Genomic DNA, 21,993 nt, shown 5'->3' with positions numbered 1-21,993 from the left:
TAAATAATAATAATAATGATAATAATGAATACATAAATAAAAATCGATCGCCTTATTTGTTTTTCCACTGTGGCTAATTATTGTAAAGAGACACATTTTATTCAACATACTGTCTGTGATCTGTGCATCATTTTTTGATAGGCTGCGCCGCCCATACGCAGCATCCTCAGCACTCTCCTCCGCTCACTTTCTCTTCCGGGTGCTGATGTTGCTCATGCACTGCATTTTCCTCCTGCTCTGTCGCACAAGGAGGATGCTGCATCCGCGGGCCTGCTATCATCTTATGGGAGCATTCAAATGAATTTTAATGGATGCATAAAAATGTCGCGGGGATTTAAGATGGCTGGATGATTCCCAGGTCCTTTTTATGCCTTACACCTTCTTGTTGGTACCTGGAATAATTCAGCTCTTCCCCGCAGCCTGCTATCATGAATGTTATTGTAATAGCGTAGGTATTGACAAGATAAGTGCGTGCAGTCTGTGGTAGCCATTATTGGTAAACTGTAAACCAAGTGGAGGTAGGTTGATTTAGTTTTTCCAGACTTTATATGTGCAGTAAATGCATGCATGTGTTTCAAAATGTCCCCAGATAATTGATGCAATGCTGACAGCACGTGACAGTATAGTATAATTGATTCAGCAAGATGAAATGTTGGAGTTATATGTTGCATATACACCATATATCTGCAAACATATACCTCATATGTAGCCTGATGTATTACAACTTGGAGAAAGTGTGATGGTCTCTGCAGGATGTTTCTAAATAAGACTTCTTTGACACTGTTTCAGATTAAGATGCTACAAGGCTCTAGTATCTTGGGGCACGAGAGGCCCCTGGTCATCAGGGTGTCATTCGCCACCTGTGTTGTGGGTACTGTGTGCTTGCCACTGCTTGGACTAATAACTTGTGTCTTCATATCCTCTGTTTTCCATTACGAGGACTCTACTGGTACACACTGCCAGGTAATGTCCCAATTTTCCAAACCTATCCAAGCATGTTTTTTTTCCCTCGATGCTAATGATATACTAAATCATCCCTGTGTGTTTCCAGGTGCCTAATTACCTGCCATCTATCAGTGCCTCAATAAGTCTTAGTCCTGAGTGCCACATATGGCGGTTCTGTATCGGGCTGCACTCAGCGCCGAGGCTCCTGGTGGCATTCACCTACTTCAAATTTTACAAGACGCGCTTTGCCTCGAGGTTTCCTGAGAACTCGCTCAGCTGCTTCAACCTGGCCTTTTCTATCTGTGAAAACCTCGGCCTCTTGCTCCTCACATACGTATCATCCAGTGAAACATACTGTGAGTAATCCATCGTTTATTGGAGAGGTTGTATTCAAGTCTTTGTGTTCCATTTGAATCATGGTATGCTTTGTCCCCCTTTCTTTTGCTCCTTAGTTGTACATAAGGAAGGTTTTGTGCTCTTCATAGTCAGCTCCATTATCTACATGCTCATAACTTGCCGTTTATGGAAGACTATAAAGAAGTATTCATTAAGTCCTGAGGTAAGGGATGCCAAATCACACACTACAGTCTGCAGCCCCTCATGCAATATGCAGCATTCCAGTCCAAATTAGTGTTCTTGTTTTTTTTCTCCTTTATAGGATGCCAAGTCTCACCACTGGAAAGTACGCTTCTTACTCCTCAACGTATCCTTCTGTGCTTTCGCCGGATTCTTTTATTGGAAACACAATATGTACTGTGAATCAGGGAGTAAGTATTGAATCTGTGAGGGCTGATAATGGTCCTTGATAAAGAATGACACAACATTCAAAAACATGTCAATCATATGAACAGTGGTGTAAAATTTTAGCTACAAAATGTTGATTGAAACACATGTCTATTATATGCTTCTTTCCACAGGTTACACATTATTTGCCCTGTTTGAGTATCTAGTGGTTTTCTCCAACATGGCCTTCCATCTCACAGCAGTGTGGGACTTTAAGAGCCGGGAGGTCATGGTTGTTTCATCATCCGAAGATAAAGACTTCTGACTAGAAATTCAAGGACTGAGTGCTAAATGTACTCCCACACAATCACCTGATGTTACCAGCCTTGATCCTGCACAAGAGGAAGAGTGGGATGAAGGCCTTTTCCATATATTTCCAGGATGACAGCTCTCAAGTCCTTAGACGGCGTAGATATCAGACAAGTTTGATCAGAAGATATGCACATGTGCTACTGTGTGGTCAATTCAGTGAGCTGTAAGTGCTTTTCTTTGCCTCAGTGTCTCATTCATGGATGCCTTCGTCCACATACACAATTTTATGTAATGTGAGATTTTAACTTTTGTACGATGCACAAAAAAGTGTGTGGTCATACTGTATGTGTGCCAAAGTAAAGTGACAGTTCTTCAAGTATGCTCGGCCTTCATTTTTGTCCATGTGGCCTTGTCTTTGAGCATTAAGTTTGAGTCTCAGATACTGGTCAACACACAGAAACTTATGACACAGTGGAGCTACACCATTCCCAAAAAAAGTTTGCCACCAAGAGCCACTTGACTGTGATACTTTTAAATTTGCATTTATATTTCAACAATATTGAAACTTTTAATGGTATTTGATTGCTAGCAGTTGAACTTATGATATTTTTAACAGTTCTCAAATATGAATTCTCTACATGTGGCCTTAATGCCCTGTTGTTAATCCGCTGCAGGTATTATAATCGCACACCGTTACCTCTCTGTGACCCAAAAGTTAATACGGTTGGATGAAAACCCAGTGGTCCAGCGGCCATGTATAAACATAAACTGCTGTAATGTTTCTTTAGTTCTAACCACAGTCACAGCCTGCTAGTAAATGTATGTGACAGATTGTTATGCTTTATGCTATTTTATGCATCACCATGCAGCGTATCCATCCTCGTCTACTTTAAATATGGTGTTTACATTTAGGTGTTTGCTATTCACCATAACAACACTGCAAAGCCTCGTGTCATCCCTCCTCCAATCTGACTCTGATGATGCAAGTACTGGCCAAGCACAAGCAATAAGTTTCAACTGGGCCACAAGACACTGAATCATATTCACTCACAACAAAACACAGTAAACAGTAGCTTTTATTTGCTATTGTCCCACTGGTGTATATTACCTTTATATAAATATGTTAAGGTTATGAAAGGACATGTCCTCCAACATACAGACTACAGAAGAGTTGTAAGGGCAGACATGTGGATGAATAAATGAAAGACAGGGTTGGTCGACATAGTTGCCAACAGAATTATGTTCATTATCACAATATGACCACAACAACATGAGGCCTTTAACTTGTGATTATGGGAAAACACAGGTGTTACTAATAATATTAATGATGTGACCTATGAGGCAAGACACCCCAGGTTTCATCATGCTCTGGTCAATTCTGAATTTTTGGGATATTTTTCCTCCACAAAGTCTTCTTTTAGACTAGTGGAAATAAAATGTCCAAAAATACAGATTTAGGTTTTTATTTTGGTTCAAATTTCTGTATCAAATGACATAGTGCCTCATTTGCACATTTAAACAACATTTCAGAAAGCTTGTGATACAAAAAAAAAATCAATATAAGTAATCAACCGGGGAAGTTTCATGGTAATCCATTTTTACCATGCTGTCTTATTTTTTAGTATAAAAAAATGCATGGAATTTTACAATATGCAAAAGTTTCTTCTCAGACTGTGAGCCACAAATCTCCACTTCAGCGGCACTTAAATACACCAAACTTTTCTGTTTTATATGTGCTATATTCTGGAGGTTTCTGCCAAGGGTTTTATGCCTTTTTTTTCAATGCCTGATTTTTATACATGTTATTAAAGAACAAGCCCACCAAAGGTTCCAATCAGCCTAATATCTATGCACGTATGAAGGCTATAACAGTGCATCACACTTCATGTGAAATACTGCTTCTGAGTCTTTTCACCCTGACCAGAAAATGGCTCTCTGAAACAACAATGAATACTTATTGTGGTCATATTTAAAAAATATTGAACATTGTGCAAAAATCTTATCAATCAGCAGCTTCAGCACAAAATAATCTGCATCAGATCTTAAAACAATATTGGTGGACCCTGTTACTAAAGCACTGACAAACCTTTAGATTTGTAAATCATTCATCACAAATCAGGGGATAACATAACCCGCTTCCCCACTGGCTGTAACTTTAGTTTGTTGTGGTGATGCCAGCATGACTGTACTATACAGGAGTGGGAATGTATGCGGAAAATGTGCATTCAATGACAGTGAGTAGTGAATGTAGAAAAACTGAGACATACTTTTGAAATTGCACTTACTTTTAGACATAATCTGTTTAGTAAATGGATGGACATTTTCAGAATGAACTTCTTTACACCAAAGAAAGGGAAACATTTGGAGATGTTATTTGTAGATCATTATGCGATGGTTTTTCTGGTCTGGCTCGCTGGAGATCAAATAGGGCTGTATGTGGCTCATGAACTAAAATAAGTTTGACACCCCTGCTGCAGAAGGAAGGTTGGAAATTGGTGTAATAGTTCTCATATGTAAAAAATAACATTTCTTTCCATTGTAGTGGCGTAAACAATCCACTAGATGGCACATTTCAGCAATTTGTTTTACAGCCAGTACACACTCCGGACGTTAGGAGGCGCCGCCTGCTGGTAACAACCAGGGACTCGGTGGCGTAGAGGAAGACAACCCCACTGTCTTTCCACATTCTGCGGCTTTTTCGGTCCAGTCTCGGTCGGGAGAAAGACCGAGACCTTTCCGACAGGAGGTGGAGTTCGCTGTGCTTCAACTCCGGTGACCAGGCATCTGCTGCAATGTTAACATAGAGCTGAGACTATATATCTGCTGCCTCTGATACATGACAGGTAACTTTATATTTATGTTATCCAACATTACGGTGTTCCAGCAGTAACATTATCACGTAGCCTAACGTTAGCTAAAACTACAGCTGCTCTTTATCAACGTCCCTTGTTTGACTTGCGGTGTCTTGTGGTTAACGTTAGCTAACCGTCAGCGGTGGCTAGCGTACATGTGTAGCAAATGCAGTAAGTCGACACCGACATGGACTGAAGAGAATACGGAAGCGTTAGTGTGAAGGCTCTGTAATGTTACTCCCCCTTTGTTGGATATTTCACTTCATTTCCTAGTTAGCCGAGATATGTAGCTAGCTAGTCGGGGCTTGTCAGACAACCACCCACCAGGCGCACGGACCAGGCTGCTCTCACTTTCCCTAATCTTATTATTAGTCTCCCTTAACTGATATGTGTATGTGAACATGTCCCCAAAAACCCCGAAGAACAGCTAAACAGGCAAAATAAGGACTTTAATGTACTAGCAAGCTAGCGACAGTAAGTTACCTTCATTCATTCAGGAAGAAGATGTTCACTTGAGAAGTGATATCATGTGTCCGCAGTTGCTGCTGCAGGGGATCTTTATGTAACTCACCGTATTTCTTGGTATGCTCTAAGCCGATTAATGCAATTTCCTCTCCTTGGTAAGGTGTCGTCATGTGTCCTAACAGACAAAGTAGCTACACTGTTTTAATTATGACAAATGTTTAGTTGATACACAGAAAGCCCGCAAATGTGTTATGCTACAGCTACCAGAATTGTGAAGGGACTTTGCCTTCTTCTTTCCAGCACACACCAGCCATGGAGTTCAACAAACTGCTGACATTGTGGATACTTTGCTTGTGTCTCATTGGAGAAAGTTGGACTGAAAAACCAGCTTCACCTACACCCGAGAGTCCGACTGTTGAAAATGGGGTGTCAGGTGAGTAATCAATAATGGCATTAATTTGTTGTATCATTACAAAAAGTCTATTTTTATTCACCTCTTTAGCTAAGATGACACACTACTGGCAGAAGGGTTACTCTTCGTGCCACATCTTTGTGATGGTGCAGGCACTAAATGTGGCCACGCTGAGAATAGTCCGGCTGGCATTCTCCATTAAGCTCTGTCCTCCAACTCAGATCAAACCACCAAGTCAAACTGAGCCAATCGATCTATTGGTTAGTGCAGCACACGAGCAGGGCTTTAAGTAATTTCTGAATCAGGTCATTATAATCAAGATGTTATTATTTCCAAAAAATCGTGAATTAGAATCAACACATTGCAAATATTCCCCTAACATTTGGCTGACATTACAACATAAACTGTTATTCTTTATCACACTTTGTTCATATTTGTATATATAAAGATAAAGTGGCCTGGCACAAGTCAATGCAATCATTACATGATTGTCTGCACAGTGCTAAAGAGGACACCATAATGATATTATGTCGACACTCATATCTTGGATTTGCACTTCTCGTCATGTGTCACCAAAATTCTTAACTATGAAACCTAATGCGTTGACTCGCATGTTAAAGGCAATTTGGGCCTCTCACAACAGCATACTCCTGCAGTGACTTACTGCACTACATTTATGGCACAGTTTTTGTTTCTTTTTCGTGGATGGTTTGATTTAAAGCTAAAACACGAGTGAATTTAACAAGCTCCTCTTTGGAAAAAAATGCTGATCTTTTTAGATGAGGCCCTCAATCACTGACAATCTCTCGCCTCAGTCTATGAAGTGATTTCCCATGAATCATAACAATGGTTACATCAGTTAAGCACATTTTGAAACTGCAAAACAGACCGTGAACTGTGAAACCCGAGTCTACTTGGGACAAGTATGAGCGAGTTATGACATACCATGACTCAGGTTTTTTTTTAAAGTGTGCTAGTGTAAGAGTTCGTATCTGTTGACAAAAGGCATAACCGTTGCTCAGATTAACATTTTGAAATCTTTATCTTGACTTGACTGTCTATACTTTAAGCAACAACTGGGCAAAGACAAACTTGCATGGTTGTAATCTTTACTGCTTACTAGTGTGGTTAAACAGGAACTACTGAGACATTGTCCATGTTGCTCATACACATTTTGCACTTGAAGCACATTTTTTAGCTAGTGTGTGTCACATGTCCGAAGAGGCCTCAGCGAGGGGAAAAAATTATTCTTGACAGTGATTTTCAAAGCATGACAGGTATCCTGAATGGCAATACGACAATAGTAACTGCTGCAGTTATGAAGTAACAAAGTTATGGAGTGTGTTTTACATCAACATGCAGGCACACAGAATGACTTACGTAACGCAAGCTCTTAAAAAAAGCAGGCTGACTGGTATGTAAATATCTTATCTGGTGTCTCCGGAGGTTTGCAAGCCAAATGAGAAAGAGGGCCACATTGGGTGTATGAGAGCGTTGCAGGTGCAGGCTTTCACCAGAGTAACTGTCTGTCTTTGTTTAACATGGCGAGTGTGAATGAGCAAGAGTAATTGCCTTTTCGGTATGTGGCTTTGCAGGTTTCCTAAAGCTGAATGTTTGAATACTTTGGCTCAAAAATTAACCTTTCACTACACCAAAGCTCCCTTTGTGTATCAAGCCTTCTGAGTTCATGTACAAGGCACAATTTGCCAACTACAAAAACTTTCACACAGTGACTGTTGCAAAGATAAATCAGTGACACAGTTTATTTTCTCTTTCGCCTCTCTATTTGCTCGGCCAACCTGTCATAACATATGGTTCAGTGAATAAAGAAAACCTGGACTGATATGAGTTGATCCGTGGGTGGGGGCATTATGCTGTAAATGCTAGCTCAATGCAAGCCAAATGCCTGCAGTTGATTATGAACTATTGTGTGGGTGACAGTAATTAATGATGACTCAGAATCAATCGAGATGTATGGACCTGAGTTCGGTCATTTATGAAAAGGGAAGTGAGTTTGATTATGCATACTGCTACACCATATTGTTGTGTGAATGCAGGCAATATATTAAACAATGGTTGTTTGGGAGTTCATGTTATCAAAAAAATACCTGGTACTATCAGAGTAAAGAAGGGTCAGGTCACCTTACAGGCAGACTTAAATGTTGTGATTAGAAAGGTTAAATTCAAATTTTGATGGTAAGACGCAATCTTGTTAATGAAAACCAAGCGTAGGGAACTGCAAGCCACTTCCTCATGTTGGTGAGCAAGGCCTGCCTCCCCTTTCTTCACCTTCTTCTTTTGTGGTTATAATCTAATGAAATTCTCAGTAAAGCAAACTGTTCAACTTATGCTTCTTATATATACTTAATCTAACCAGGAAAAGGCCTCTCTGAGATTGGAAATCACAAATTAACTGGCGTGTCCGGGCTCAGATAGCAGCAGCACATAGAACATAGAGGTTATATAAAACAGATTTAAATTGAATTGAATAAAATATACGCTTCTGGAGGTTTCGGGGGGGTTACTTATGAATTCACTTCAACCATGCTGCTTTAAATTGAAATTCACATTCAAACCTGCCATGCCTTTTCACACAACTCCTGAGTGTCTGCAGTACATGCCAAACAAGGTTTCCTCTTAGTGGGAGTGGCAGCATTATCTCTGATCTATGGCAGAGGATCCCTAATCCCTCAGGAAGGAGAGAGAGAGAACAGAGGGCTGATAGACTTCTCTAGATAACCTACAGCTAAATTAGATGAGCATTTATCACAGAAGCACATATTTCTGATTTATCTACAATTAATTGTGGAGCCCTACATACTAAAATTCTCACAAGTTACCAAGGCCTGACTGTCAAACTGCTGGATACAGTTGAACCTAAGCATTTATACTAACTCAAGTTTGCTGCAATGAAACACAACTGTGAAATCTACATTGACAATAGATTTAAAAAAGCATAATTGTTAAAAGCTGATCCATCTTGGCACATGGCCCTTTTTTGCTCTGCACAGTCATGGTAGCTTGCTTCCTGGTAACATCCCCACATTGACTGAAAGGCTTTACATAAACAAGGCTTTGTCTTCAGCCAAGGAATTTTGCAGTTCATTTATATTAGCGCGAGAGAGGGTGAGGGAGGGAAATCCAACCAGGGACTTTGTATTCTGACTTTTCTGCTAAAAGCACAAAAGGTTAAAAGCCATGAACCTTTTTGGCCAACACGGGATTAGTGGAAGTTAAGAGAGCTAATGTAGCTTTGAGCTAAAATGAGTACTTCAGGTTGTTTATACTGTCTATATTTAGATGACCTGTCTTTAAAAACAATGTCATTAGATATCTCTGACACTGCTAAAAAAATATCACACATTTGGTGCTGAGATGTAAATATATGGATATAAATATTTGTCTTATCACATAGCAACAAAAAGGACCATGACTTAAGATTTTCTTCAAACATCTTTTGAACAGACCTATTCATTCACAGTGTAGGTCCTGCTCACTTGTAGAGCACATGCAAGTTCAGTAACTGTCTTGGTGTTTTTGGAGATGCCAGATGACAAAGCAAGTGGAAAAAAGAAAAATAGAGAAATGAATTACACATGTCAAGTTTTTGGTGTTTTCAAGAATCAGTATAAATGATATCAGAAACGTATGTAAAGAACTGTTGTAGGACATAGAGGTTGTTTAATCGCCTTCAACAGTGAATGAAGACTTTTGTCCCCTCAGTCTTTGTAGTAGTAGTGGTAGCAATACTGCTAATAAGTTTCAAAGTTGCATGTTACCACTATCTCAAGATGTCTTCTTTCTCTCCACCAGATCTGTGTCGCATCGACGAGCCACTATGCAAAGATGAGAACGCCATTCTCAGCTACGAGGCTATCCGTAGTATCCACAAGCAGATGGATGATGACGCAAACGGCAATGTAGACGTCGTAGAAACAGACGGCGTAAGTATCAGCCTAAAAATGAATAATCAATAGGAGCTGCTGCTCTGTTGGACAGGGTACTCTTGTTTGTGTCGGTGGTCTTCATTCAGTCTAAAGAGGCTTACAGGTATCATTATTGTAATCCTGTGTCATCTGACTCGTCACAGGATTTGCTGCTGAGATGGTCAGTTAATCATAGCCGTGTAATGTGCTTAACTTACTCTGAGTTACTGGAGGATTAGTCCTGTTTCTGCCTCAGTGCCCTTTTTACAGAAGTTTTTGTCAATAATTAACCTAATTCACATTAAGTGTGTTTGTATCTGGTGTGCATGTTGTAGACACTGATGTTGCCACATTTATACAAACACATCGTAAAAGGGATATTATGACACTATTAGTCAGATTGTGTGGGTTATATATTTGAAAGGCATGATGGATAGTGTGAGCTGCTTTTCTTTTCAATACAGTGGAGTATAGTGAAAGCGCTGTATAAACAGATACAGTTTATGTCCATTTACAGCCATTTAATGCTCATCAGCAGTGAAGTTGCTTCTCAGATGTCACTGGTGCCTTTAAGACACTGTCTGGCGTCCATTTAGCTTGTCTAAACGACACGTTGTAGCCTTGAGGAGGCCTCCTCTGGAGCCTCATTTCACTCTGGTTCAGTCTGTTGCATGTGGTTGAGGTCAGACCAAAGCCGTCTCTGCTTTTAGAAGAGGCACTTGGTATGCAAATACTCCAAAGGCAAAGAATCAAGTGCTACAGTTAGCAGGCACATCTGTAGTGACTTTGAGCCCAGTAATAGAAAGCTCAAAACGATTAAGAGCACTTCAAGTCAGTAGCTGGACTTTCTGTTATCACACGGTGATTAAATAAAGAGGAAAGATGATTTCTTTATGACCAAGATCAAAGTCTGCATCTGGCTTTTTGGAGTGAGCTTCAAGCCTCGGCCACATTGTACAGGCCCTACTAATTTTCCCATGAATAGATTTTCAGGAGCGTGATGTTTCACCTGCTTTACAGACCATCTCTCTCTACCCTGTAGTGAAATCCTCCCACACAAATCTATCAAGAAAGAAAGGCATCATGACTTATTACTGTCTACCACCCATGGTGCATGAGTTGGCTTTTGTGGGAGTGGAAGATGTTATGTATGTGAGTTAGCCTACAATATAGTGGGCAACCAGTAGTGTGGTTCCATTGGCCAGCAGTTGACCACTACCTCTCCAATGGGGGAGAAACTGGATTCTAAGCGCCATAAATTTTTGTTTTGCTGCCACTTACTATGTGCAGTGGTGTCTTGTGTACAACATGCAGGGTTCTCATTTTCAAACGGAGATGCCTAAAAGTAATCTAGAGTCTTATATGTTGTTTCTATTACCCTTAACAATACAGAAAACAAAGTTGTGGGTTTTTTTTGGAAATGTTATATATTTGGCTAGTCAAATGTCATGTTAACCCCCAAAGTGGAACTCAAAAGACGCTTCACAATGTTTATTATGCTCAGCTTGTAGCTGGGTATTTGTTTGTTTGAGTTACACTTAGAGGACAAGTTCAACATTTTGGGAAAGGCTAGCTGTCAGTAGCCGGTGGACTTAGATTAATAGAAAGACTAGAAACAAAAACAGAGCAACATCATGCTCTACCAGCACCACGAATAATCACTGATTAACACCATATCAACACAAGTTGCAGTTTTACTGAGGGAGATTATGTGTAGGGTTGCATTGGTATGAGCTTTTCATCGTATGATATTCGTCTCAGAAAATATCACTGTATACAGTGATACAAAATTATTATCGTTATTATTATCAGCTGCAGTGACCCTCAGGGGACTGAAAACATTTTTATTTTTTTTGGTTGAAAAACACTTTATCTGTGAAAAGTCTGACAGGCAGTCAAAGAGGAAAGAGAGATGCACTCGCGTAGGTGAGATTCTCCACTCAGTTGCTTTTTTTTTTTTTCCTTGATACTTTAGATAAGCAAATGGACACAGTATGATGTCAGTTTTCATACCACAGTTTAAGGTTTCATGGTATCCTGCTCCAAACCAAGTCGTGTCAGACTCTTCCTGGCTGGTGTCGCGCTGGTTGTCTTGCAGTCTCGCTTTGATGATAAAACTTGAGGAAAGAAAATGACAAGGGTGTTTTTACAGGACAATTTGTGACAAGACTGGCAGCAAGAAAACAAGAGTATTTCCCAAAGTGTTGCACTCTTACATAATCATTGTGACAGCCAGTTAAACAGCTTAAATAAAATTACCTCAGTAATTTCAGCCCTTGAAATTGAAAGTCACAAGCTTTAGTTGAAACTAAATAATGACAGTAAAATAATGGTGAATTATAATGAAAAAGTATTTGACTCTCAGAATATTTGTGTCAAAACACTCAAATTAATTTTACCAAAAGACCCATAAGTGGCTGACCTAAACAAAGACAAAAACAAAGGCAGTGAACTTTTCTGTGGTGAGTAGGTCCCTTTTGACAGCAAAATATTTGTTACACTTTATGCCACAAAACCTCTCTATTTCATGCTCTGCTGGTTTTCAGTCACATCGCTGTCTGGCTTTTAGATATTGATGATCAACATTCTTGTAATACTGAGAAACTATTAACATGAGTGTGGAGGAAGTTCTGAGATGTTCCAGATCATTAAATAGTTAGTGGAAAATCTTAGTAATTTTTCAGGTCATGCGTGGTTGAGATATTTATAGTGTTTTATGTTCCTTTCATAGTGAGTGAAGCGAACACACACGAAAGCCACAAGAACTGCATTTCCTTCTTTATGGAGGTCATAAAGACTGCTGTAGTGAAACAGGTCACACTACCATCCAAACCCCTCAACAGCAATATTCACACAGCATTTAATAAAGTGGTCTTTGTCTACCAGCTATTCATAAGTTTTATTCAGACAACCTCCTCTCAGAAGTACAGTTTGTGCTGTTTAGTATGTGGGCATTCATTTTTGAATTAAGCTTCATCACAGTGTGTTGGCTCAAACCAAGTTAACTAAAGTTCTGTATGCTGAGGTTGTGTCAGTAATAGAGACAGAAATGCAGTTCTCTAACAAAGGATAGTTTGCAAGATTTGAGGCTTGTGAAGTGTTACAGCTACTTTTTTTCCAGTTACCATTTGTACAAGATGGATTCTTTGTAACCACTGTAAACATCCTTGTCATTCTGCAGTTCCTGAGAGAAGATCTAAACTACCATGACACGAAGGGCAGGCATAACAGCTTCCACGGGGATGACCAGCTCATCAGTGTGGTGGACTTGTGGAACGCATGGAAGGGCTCTGAAGGTACTGCTTTGAAGCATTTCCCCCCTCAGGGCCAGCAGTAACTGCACATACAGCCCTTTGTTTCAGATCTTCTTTTTTGTTTGACTTGTAGACCGCAGACATTGTTTTGCACATTGATTTTACATGAAACACTCTCGTGACTGGTTATTGGTCTGTGTAACAGTGTTTTTAAAGTCAGTAAATTGTGACTGAAAGTGAGGGTCACACTGACATAACCCCCACTTGACCCTCTCACTTGCCCAACACAGGAGCAAGGCAGTTGATCAGGTGGCAGGTCAAGCAAAGTGCAGTCTCCTTATCAGCTCTAGCTAGTAGCAAAGCGGACATCATTGACTCTGTCAGCACAAAATTCACATCCACACTCTCACCTCCTTCAGCCTATCTGTTTGGCTAGGCTATCGTGTACTCTTTGAGAGCACTTTTCATGTGCTGTGTCTGGCACCCGTGTCTTTTCACACCCTTTCCTCTGGCTGCCTTTCTCCCCTTTTTTTGCACGTAGTACTGACTTATCCTGCATTGCAGTTTCTTGACAAGGCTCTGGAGGTTTGGAGCCAGGAAACTGGGTTTTTTGTTCAAGAGAGCAACACATTAACACAGACTGCCCACACTATTGACACACTGCCAGGAGCTGGGGAGTATATTTTCCTTCCCCAGTCATTACTGTGGGCATGCCAATGTATGCAATGCTGTGTGATACCTCATAGATCATTCAGCATACAGCTGCACATGGCCATATATGTTTCATGTGTCAAGCAGCCTATACAGTGCAGTTAAAACGTGTTATGATAGTGACACATTGTTGTTTTGGTTGTGTACATTGGGTTTGAAATCAAAGAATATCTATGAGGTTCCTGCCGACTGGTGTTAACATTCATTTCAGAGCAGTGTACGTAGAAAGCAGACATTGAGAGACAGACAGTATTTGGACAAGTTAACACGACCTTTGCTACAGTCATCATATTTAATATTTCTTAGCACATGTTTTATAATCACTGTTTGCTTGAAGTCTATGACCCACAGACGTCAGCAAACACTTGGCTTCTTCGTTGGTGATGCTCTGCTTGGCCTGTACTGCAGCTATTATCAGTTCTTTCTAGTGTAGGGGGGATTTTTTGCCCTCAGCCAGTTCGTGAAACACATGAACAGTTGGACTGAGGTCAGCTGACTGACCACTTGTCCCCAAGAAATATTTCATAACCGTTTATTTTTTTCTGATTCTGTGGGTTCACTGTTTTAAAATGAGTGGCTGAAAAGCAACAGGCTTACAAGTACAATGTTTGACTCAATTAGGGTTGAAGCGGTAAACGGTTTCAGGGTATACCATGGTATGAGAGTTGATACTAACCATACCATGTAAAATGCAAACGGACAAATAATCTCACCTGCTTATGCCCATCTCCTTTCCTCCTTGAATGCCTGTCAGACTTTCTACAAATACCTCCTTAAAAATGGAGATAAGTTTAAATTTTAGTCGAGTGTGAACTCTTCTGATGTCATTTGTTTAAGGGTTGTTGCAACTGAGGATAATAGTTATGATAATACTAATATTATTAATTGTGCAGTACCGTATACGGGGATACCTTGAAACCATGATATTTTCTGAGACGGTTATCGTACTGTGAAAATCTCATACCATTGCAACCCTACACTCAATATAGATGTGAACACCATTGAATATTGTTGAAGAAAATTGTCAGCTGTTCAACCACAACTATTGTTTCATTTTAAAAACTAATTTGTTGGAAGACAGCAACAATTATGGAGACATATTGCCATCATGTTGCCTTGGATGAATGAGAAGCGATAAGCACTGTAACTGAATGTTTTTTTGTTGTTTGTTTTTTACTTCCCCCTCAGTGTATAATTGGACAGTGGATGAGGTGGTGGAATGGCTCATCACCTATGTGGAACTGCCACAATACGTGGATGCCTTTCGCAAGATGAGTTTTAATGGAAGTGCCATGCCAAGGTAAGAGCTGTTAAGACTTTTCTAACTTTTTTAACTACTCCAGATAAAAAATGTGCCACCAATAAGTTGTGGTTTATACAAGACTGGTAAGACATTCTTTTAAAATTGAATACTTAAGCAAAAGTGATAAGACTCAAGCTACTCATAACCACAGTGATGCACAATGTGGGGCTGATACCGACACATATATTATTGACTTCACACAGCTTTTTTAGTGCCAGCAATTAAAGCCATTTACTTTACTGTCTTTTGAAGTGAGTGAAACACCATTCCCTGTTCTGATCACTCAGTGTCAGTTTTATTCCCTTTATTTTAATTTCCAACAATCAGTGTATCTGTTAACATTACTGTTTTAAATCTGAGTGGCTGGATTTACAAGATTTGTGAAGGGGTCACATTACACATGGCTCATAATGGTTTACACCCTTTGCGCTTCCTTTATTTATTCCTGCAAAATGACCGTGTGTCTGTTTTCTCTCAGGCTCGCCGTAAAGAACACCACTCTGACACACTCTATTCTGAAGATTTTGGATCGCAGCCATGTGCAAAAGTTGCAGCTCAAAGCTTTGGACACCGTACTGTTTGGAGCGCCCCTGAGTATGTGACGTTATTCTTTTTTAATTCCAGTTGCAGCTCTGATTCATACAACATCGTTTTATCGTTGTTTTGTTCCAGATACTTTAAAACCTTGACCAGACATAAGAAGGAGGGTTCTGTTTTTATTACAGTCTTTATTAGGGTTTAGATTTTAGTCCCATTTCCGTTTAATAAGCAGGATATCTCAAAAACGTGTCTACAGAATTCAGTAAAATTTGGTGGAAAGACATAAATACTCTACTTACATGGATGTTAAAAAATCCTGTCACACACTGTACTTTTCTATTATTGCCATTTTCATTGAGATACTGATCTATTTGTAGATTTAAAAAGACACAAAACTTCAAAACAAATTTGATGGATTCTGCATTCTTGACAGTTATGTACACCCAAAATGCTTCATAGCTGTTCCAAATGAAAGGCATTACTTACACTGGAAATATGTTGGAACCGGTTCACGGAGCGTTATTAAACATCTTCGAAATGACTCAGTTGATACATGAAAAACAGAATAACTTCTCTTGAATTTCGAGAACATTACTGTGACACATCCTGAGGAAGGTTTGAGTTTGTATTAACAGCCTACCACCATCACCAACATCCTGACCACTGTTGTCTGCTACTCTCACTTTTCATCAGCACCTTGTCCCAATGATATGTTGTTTGCCTCATTTATTTATTCAGTCACTTACTCATCTACCCACTGGTTTACTAATTTACTCACTTTTGTCGGCCCACCGTTGATATGTGGGGGAAATCCTGTTACTACCTGTATCAGTTTCAGGGATTGAGGAAGTGAGCTGAGAGTTAGACCACACTGCTCTGTATTCCAGACACTCCCCTCTGCGTACTGAGACAAATAAACACACCACTCATCCTCTCTCTCTCCTTCTCCAGTATCACTGCTCCACGTCTGTAACTACAGATTGTAGTTCTTCAGGTTTTTGAGTTTGTGAGTTCTTCACATCACAATGGTTGGGGTGTGTCTCAGCTGTCATACCTCTTGGCAGGACTTTATATTTTTTTAACCTAATCTGTGTTGACACTGTGAAAACATGTTCCCAGAATGACTGCCAAAATTCTCTTATTTTTTTCAATGAAAAACAACATATTTGTTGTTGAAAGCTTAGTAACTGTGTGACAGTTAAAAACTAACATTGTGCATTACTGAGCTAGAAAAATATGAACTAAGTGTTGTGAAAATATAATGCAGAGAGACTTCCCTAGCCTTGAGGTTCAACTCTGCCTTTCTGGAAAACAACTAAGATGGATAAAAAGAGAAGTGGAACGGTGGATATTTGGAAGAGAAGTGTTAATGAGGGCAGACATGTGATCATTAGAGAAAATGTAATGAACCATCATAGAAAGCAGTCATTTGCATTAGAAAGAATTTGCACAGGGGAACAGTGTGAAGCGGTCTGTGTCTGGCATGTGTCATTGTGGATGTGTTTGGTTAGAGTCACACCCGAAGGAAGACATTAGCGAGCGCTGTCTGGCTGTGACAGCCTCTCAAAGCCAGGGGGTCCCACTCACAGTCCGTCTGACTCACTGTAGAAAGCAGCAGCATTTTAAGACACATCTCACAATGGGTTGATCCTAATCTAGTGGACAGTTGTGTAATAGTAATTAACCCAACCCATTTCCTGTTTTGTGGTTAATTAAATGTCACTTTACGCTCTCTTGGTGGTATCTGTGGGAGGCAGTGAATGTAGTGTTGACTGTATCTAACTTGGGTGATGACTGAGGGGAAACTGTTTCCTGTTTAGGACAGATAGTGTTGTAAGAGCAGTAAAAAGAAACCAAAAGGATAGTATAGAATAAGGATATTATTTTATATTATCTCAGCGATAATGCACAGTATTTCCTTAAAGCATCTGTGCTCAGTTACAATGTAGACCAAAACAAATTTAGCACACAGGCATTTCAGTTTAAATATCGTGACCTCATCTGGAGAACTTGTCCTCTTGGTCATTAAGAGGCAGGGCTTGAAATACTCGTTCTGTGTACATGCACTGGCACATGTAACTTTGAAAATGACATGCTCCAAAAACATTTTTACCTGCACAGATTTGATTTGATTTAGGGATGCACCGAATATTTGGTAACCGAATATATTCGGCCGAATATTGCAAAAAAAAAAAAACATTCAGTATTCGGTGGAATAAGTGAAAAGCAAAGCCGAATAATAGCTGTGTGTTTTGATGACGCAATCAAACAGCGTGATTTGTTTTCCACAGAGCTCTATGGTGCAAGCATTTTGCTCACATTTGCGACTAAAAATAGTTTTGTGCGAGCAAAAGAAATCATTCAGGAGCACGCTGTGCGAGTACAGATTTCAACCAGCAGCAGAAACGAAAGCCAAATCCTGCCGGTTGTGGGTTGAACGGGGGTCACAGACACAGACAGGAATACGTATTCCTGTCAAATACGGCGGCCATAGTGCTCCACGGTGCAAGAGAACGGCTTACCGGCAACGGAGAAGCCCAGCTCCAGGTCAAATAATTTCCTCTTCTTGGTGTCTTGGACTGTTCTTTACTTATGAAGGGACTGTTCTTTACTTGTCAGGGGAGGAGGGTGGCTGGTTGATTTTTATTTTATTTATTTATTTTATTTTGATCCCCCCTATGTTAATCACTTATTGATGCTGTTTTTGAAGTATGAATAAGTCAATAAGTAATTTATTCCATTGAAATATCATTGATGTATTATAGAAAAGTGATTTATCTTTTTATAAATGACAAAAGGCACATCTGCCTCATTTTCACTGTGGTATCGTGATACTACTCAGAACCGTGATACTTTCACTGGTATCGTACCGTGGGTCCCAGTTTTGGTACCGTGACAACACTAATCTGGGGGGGGGGGTTCATCTGCAAAAACTAATGAAAAACTAAACAACGGCATTCGGTATTCGGCCAAGCGTTTAATTTTATTCGGCTACGGCCACAAATTTTCATTTTGGTGCATCCCTAATTTTATTTATTAATACCATTTCGAATGTTTTGCAATACATTACAAAACAACTGACGTGGTGCTGCAACAGCACAAATTGTTGTGCATCAAAATCTAAGTGGCAGCTGGCTTGACAGGGTTTTATACGGTGCTGCCGTTGTGCTGTGTTGCTCTGTCTTGTCTATCCGTCTTTTTATGCTGCGAAATTGTCAGTTATTCAGTAGTTTTCCATTGCATGACGAAATGGACATACGGTGTGAGAGCATGTTGAAAGTGTCAATTGCTTGAATATCATGGCCAGTGCAAAGGAGTCAGCACTAGCAGCCCTATACAACATATTTTCTGTACCAAGTTATATGTGCTGGTGCATGCAGAGCCGAGAATTATGTTGACAGCTCAAATTTTACATGCACTACCATGCATATACACATGGTATTTCGAGCCCTGCGAGGTGATGATCTGCGTATACGGGCCTAAGAAGAGACAGGAGCAGTGGTTAGATGCTTTCGTGTAGATTAACTTTCTCACTTCTGGTTTGTCAGTTTGACACAGTAGTTGGCACAGCTCATCTATGTTCCTTGACTCTGATGAACTCTGTGTACTTTATACTATAAGCATGTCTGTAGGAATATACAGTGGGGAGAACAAGTATTTGATACACTGCCGATTTTGCAGGTTTTCCCACTTACAAAGCATGTAGAGGTCTGTAATTTTTATCATAGGTACACTTCAACTGTGAGAGACGGAATCTAAAACAAAAATCCAGAAAATCACATTGTATGATTTTTAAATAATTTATTTGCATTTTATTGCATGACATAAGTATTTGATCACCTACCAACCAGTAAGAATTCCGGCTCTCACAGACCTGTTAGTTTTTCTTTAAGAAGTCCTCTTGTTCTCCACTCATTACCTGTATTAACTGCACCTGATTGAACTCGTTACCTGTATAAAAGACACCTGTCCACACACTCAATCAAACAGACTCCAACCTCTCTACAATGGCCAAGACCAGAGAGCTGTGTAAGGACATCAGGGACAAAATTGTAGACCTGCACAAGGCTGGGATGGGCTACAGGACAATAGGCAAGCAGCTTGGTGAGAAGGCAACAACTGTTGGCGCAATTATTAGAAAATGGAAGAAGTTCAGGATGACGGTCAATCTCCTCTCGGTCTGGGGCTCCATGCAAGATCTCACCTCGTGGGGCATCATTGATCATGAGGAAGGTGAGGGATCAGCCCAGAACTACACGGCAGGACCTGCTCAATGACCTGAAGAGAGCTGGGACCACAGTCTCAAAGAAAACCATTAGTAACACACTACGCCGTCATGGATTAAAATCCTGCAGCGCATGCAAGGTCCCCCTGCTCAAGCCAGCGCATGTCCAGGCCCGTCTGAAGTTTGCCAATAACCATCTGGATGATCCAGAGGAGGAATGGGAGAAGGTCATGTGGTCTGATGAGACCAAAATAGAGCTTTTTGGTATAAACTCCACTCGCCGTGTTTGGAGGAAGAAGAAGGATGAGTACAACCCCAAGAACAGCATCCCAAATACTTGTTCTCCCCACTGTACACAGCCCTCCTGAAAGGTCATTGAGCACAAGTTTGACTTATGTGCCTTTTACTGTATCATACAGAGGGTTCATGTGAAGAGGGATGTGTGCTGTTGATCCATGGTGTAAATTTGTCTGTCGGTCGCAGCCAGTGGTGTGGGGACATGTTTGTAAAGGACTATGTTTTAAGGGCAAGCTTGTTTCTCTCTCTCTCTCTCTGATCTTTTCTCCTAATTTTACTTCCTTTTTGTCTCACTCCAGGAAGTAGAAGTCGTGTTTTTGACATCTCTTTCCCGCACACCCCTTTGCAGGTTTTGCAAGAAAAACTTGCATCATTCTGTGGCTTGCAAGGCTAAAATTCAGGATGTGTGTCTGTTGCTGCATGACACTATCATCAAATGGCAAACAGTCTGTATTGAACCCAAACTTGATTCTGGGGTTAATTTTGAAATAAAGAATCTAATCATAGGCTTATAAATGGGATAGCTGCTTTCTAGCTGCTGTGGCTTTTTATAGCTATGAATCCCTTACAATGACAGCATACTCACACTAAGTTATTATTAGGCTTTGATTCATGGCTCCTCGTGTGTACCAAAGTGTTGTAGTTGCTATTGTTTGGTTTTCTGTGCATGTTCTGGTTGTCAGACTGAAATAGGCAGTGTTAAGCTGGCTTTATCGTGGTCTTTTGCACCAGGCCCCTCTCACCGCAACCTGAACTTGCTACTGACTCTATTTGTGTCACTCCACAACATTTGCAGTATGACTAGGCTATGATCAACACAAGCTTCACACCAACCACATCCTTGTGAAGTTTGCTGATTGTTAGCAGCTTTATCTTGTGATCTTGATATACCTATATATTGTCTGGTTGAAATAAACATTGTCTTCTGTAGGTTTGTCTTGTGATTTTGATGTTTATCGCCATACATAAATGTGACTTTTTTATTTTCCTCTTTCTCTCAGTGAATAGACATAACCACCTGAAGGACTTCATGCTGGTCGTGTCAATAGTCATCGGCATGGGTGGCTGCTGGTTTGCCTACATTCAGAACCGCTACTCAAAGGACCACATGAAGAAGATGATGAAAGACCTTGAGGGCCTGCAGAGAGCTGAACAGAGTCTACATGACCTGCAACAGAAGTGAGGGTTTTTCCCACCACCCACACAACAAACTGTGTTCTAATCTACCAACACTGCATTGTGCACACACACCATTAGTTTCCACATAAAACACAGTATTAAATGTGACACATCTTTTTTTTTTTTTTTTTTTTTGTCTCATGTTAGAGCTTTTTCAGTATCAAACCAATGCATGTATACTCCCCATCTTCTTGTCTACAGTATAGTTCTGAAACACTGCCTTAAACTGACTTGAAACTAAATTTACTTCAAGAGTATTCTGATTAATAAACATTACTAAGCTTAAAACTAACATCAGCCAGTGCTGGATTGGCAACACTGCTTACATGTCTTGCATATGCAGTAAGTTATCTCTCACACACTCCTAGCTCTCTGAGTCTTTCTTTTTGTCCTCTGACACTGCAGTTTTGATAACTAGATGATGGTCTGAACATCAGCCTTACTCATTAATTATAGAGGCTTCAGTGTGTGAAATAGCACCCCTGCTCTTTCACCCTGAATGTTACAGGGGGACTTTTTCAACCAGGTATGTGTCACCATGGTGGTAAGACTATGCAGACGAACGGTGTTTGACTCCCCCTGTGCTGCCAGCTCCCGTAGCTCTCTGCCCATTCTCCACTCCAGCCAAAATATGCTGTTTGGTGTTATCCAGCACCCAATGGATTTTTGCTTGCAGCATGGGCTGGGAGTTCCTGCCGCTGCCGGTACGGAACAAACACTGTTCGTCTGCACACACTTCCTCATCGTGGTGACACAAACCTGGTTGAAAATTGACTAAGTATGTGTTCAAGGTCTTTTTTTTACAAAAGTGTATTTCTAGTATTAGCTGAAGCAGGCATTAATTCAAAG

The 21,993-nt window shown here is 40.3% G+C and overlaps 2 protein-coding genes across 11 annotated transcripts in view; both read left to right on the top strand.

Annotated features, from left to right (window-relative positions):
• Positions 1–191: 191 nt before the first annotated feature.
• LOC126405656 (post-GPI attachment to proteins factor 2-like) lies at positions 192–2,359 on the top strand. The gene is made up of 6 exons (XM_050069489.1): positions 192–518; positions 790–963; positions 1,052–1,301; positions 1,398–1,504; positions 1,604–1,712; positions 1,863–2,359. The coding sequence occupies exons 2-6, from the start codon at positions 796–798 to the stop codon at positions 1,991–1,993; spliced, it is 765 nt and encodes a 254-aa protein (XP_049925446.1). The 5' UTR covers positions 192–518; positions 790–795; the 3' UTR covers positions 1,994–2,359.
• A 2,292-nt stretch (positions 2,360–4,651) lies between these two features.
• The window catches only part of stim1a (stromal interaction molecule 1a), a 34,593-nt gene continuing 17,251 nt past the window's right edge, over positions 4,652–21,993 (top strand). For 3 of the 10 annotated variants that reach the window (XM_050061300.1, XM_050061282.1, XM_050061307.1), the window contains exons 1-7: positions 4,654–4,823; positions 5,598–5,730; positions 9,523–9,653; positions 12,817–12,931; positions 14,789–14,900; positions 15,382–15,497; positions 20,967–21,144. In XM_050061300.1, coding sequence (XP_049917257.1) covers positions 5,610–5,730; positions 9,523–9,653; positions 12,817–12,931; positions 14,789–14,900; positions 15,382–15,497; positions 20,967–21,144 — 773 coding nt within the window. In that variant the 5' untranslated portion in view covers positions 4,654–4,823; positions 5,598–5,609. Of the gene's footprint in view, positions 4,824–5,130; positions 5,307–5,597; positions 5,731–9,522; positions 9,654–12,816; positions 12,932–14,788; positions 14,901–15,381; positions 15,498–20,966; positions 21,145–21,993 lie in introns of those variants that run through there. The other 7 variants (XM_050061291.1, XM_050061335.1, XM_050061317.1 and 4 more) reach the window with 5 other exon arrangements.

The sequence above is a fragment of the Epinephelus moara genome, chromosome 2 (genome assembly GCF_006386435.1).
Source record: "Epinephelus moara isolate mb chromosome 2, YSFRI_EMoa_1.0, whole genome shotgun sequence".
Taxonomy (NCBI): Eukaryota; Metazoa; Chordata; class Actinopteri; order Perciformes; family Serranidae; genus Epinephelus; species Epinephelus moara.
The sequence above is the reverse complement of the archived record's forward strand: the minus strand, read 5'-3'. Positions and strand labels throughout refer to the sequence as shown.

Bases quoted from the DNA above. Each gene is read 5' to 3' on its own strand.
- LOC126405656 (XM_050069489.1), top strand. From the start codon at position 796: ATGCTACAAGGCTCTAGTATCTTGGGGCACGAGAGGCCCCTGGTCATC. The intron at 1,302-1,397 runs GTGAGTAATCCA...TTTGCTCCTTAG, and splicing joins ATCATCCAGTGAAACATACT to TTGTACATAAGGAAGGTTTT. The intron at 1,713-1,862 runs GTAAGTATTGAA...TTCTTTCCACAG, and splicing joins TATGTACTGTGAATCAGGGA to GTTACACATTATTTGCCCTG.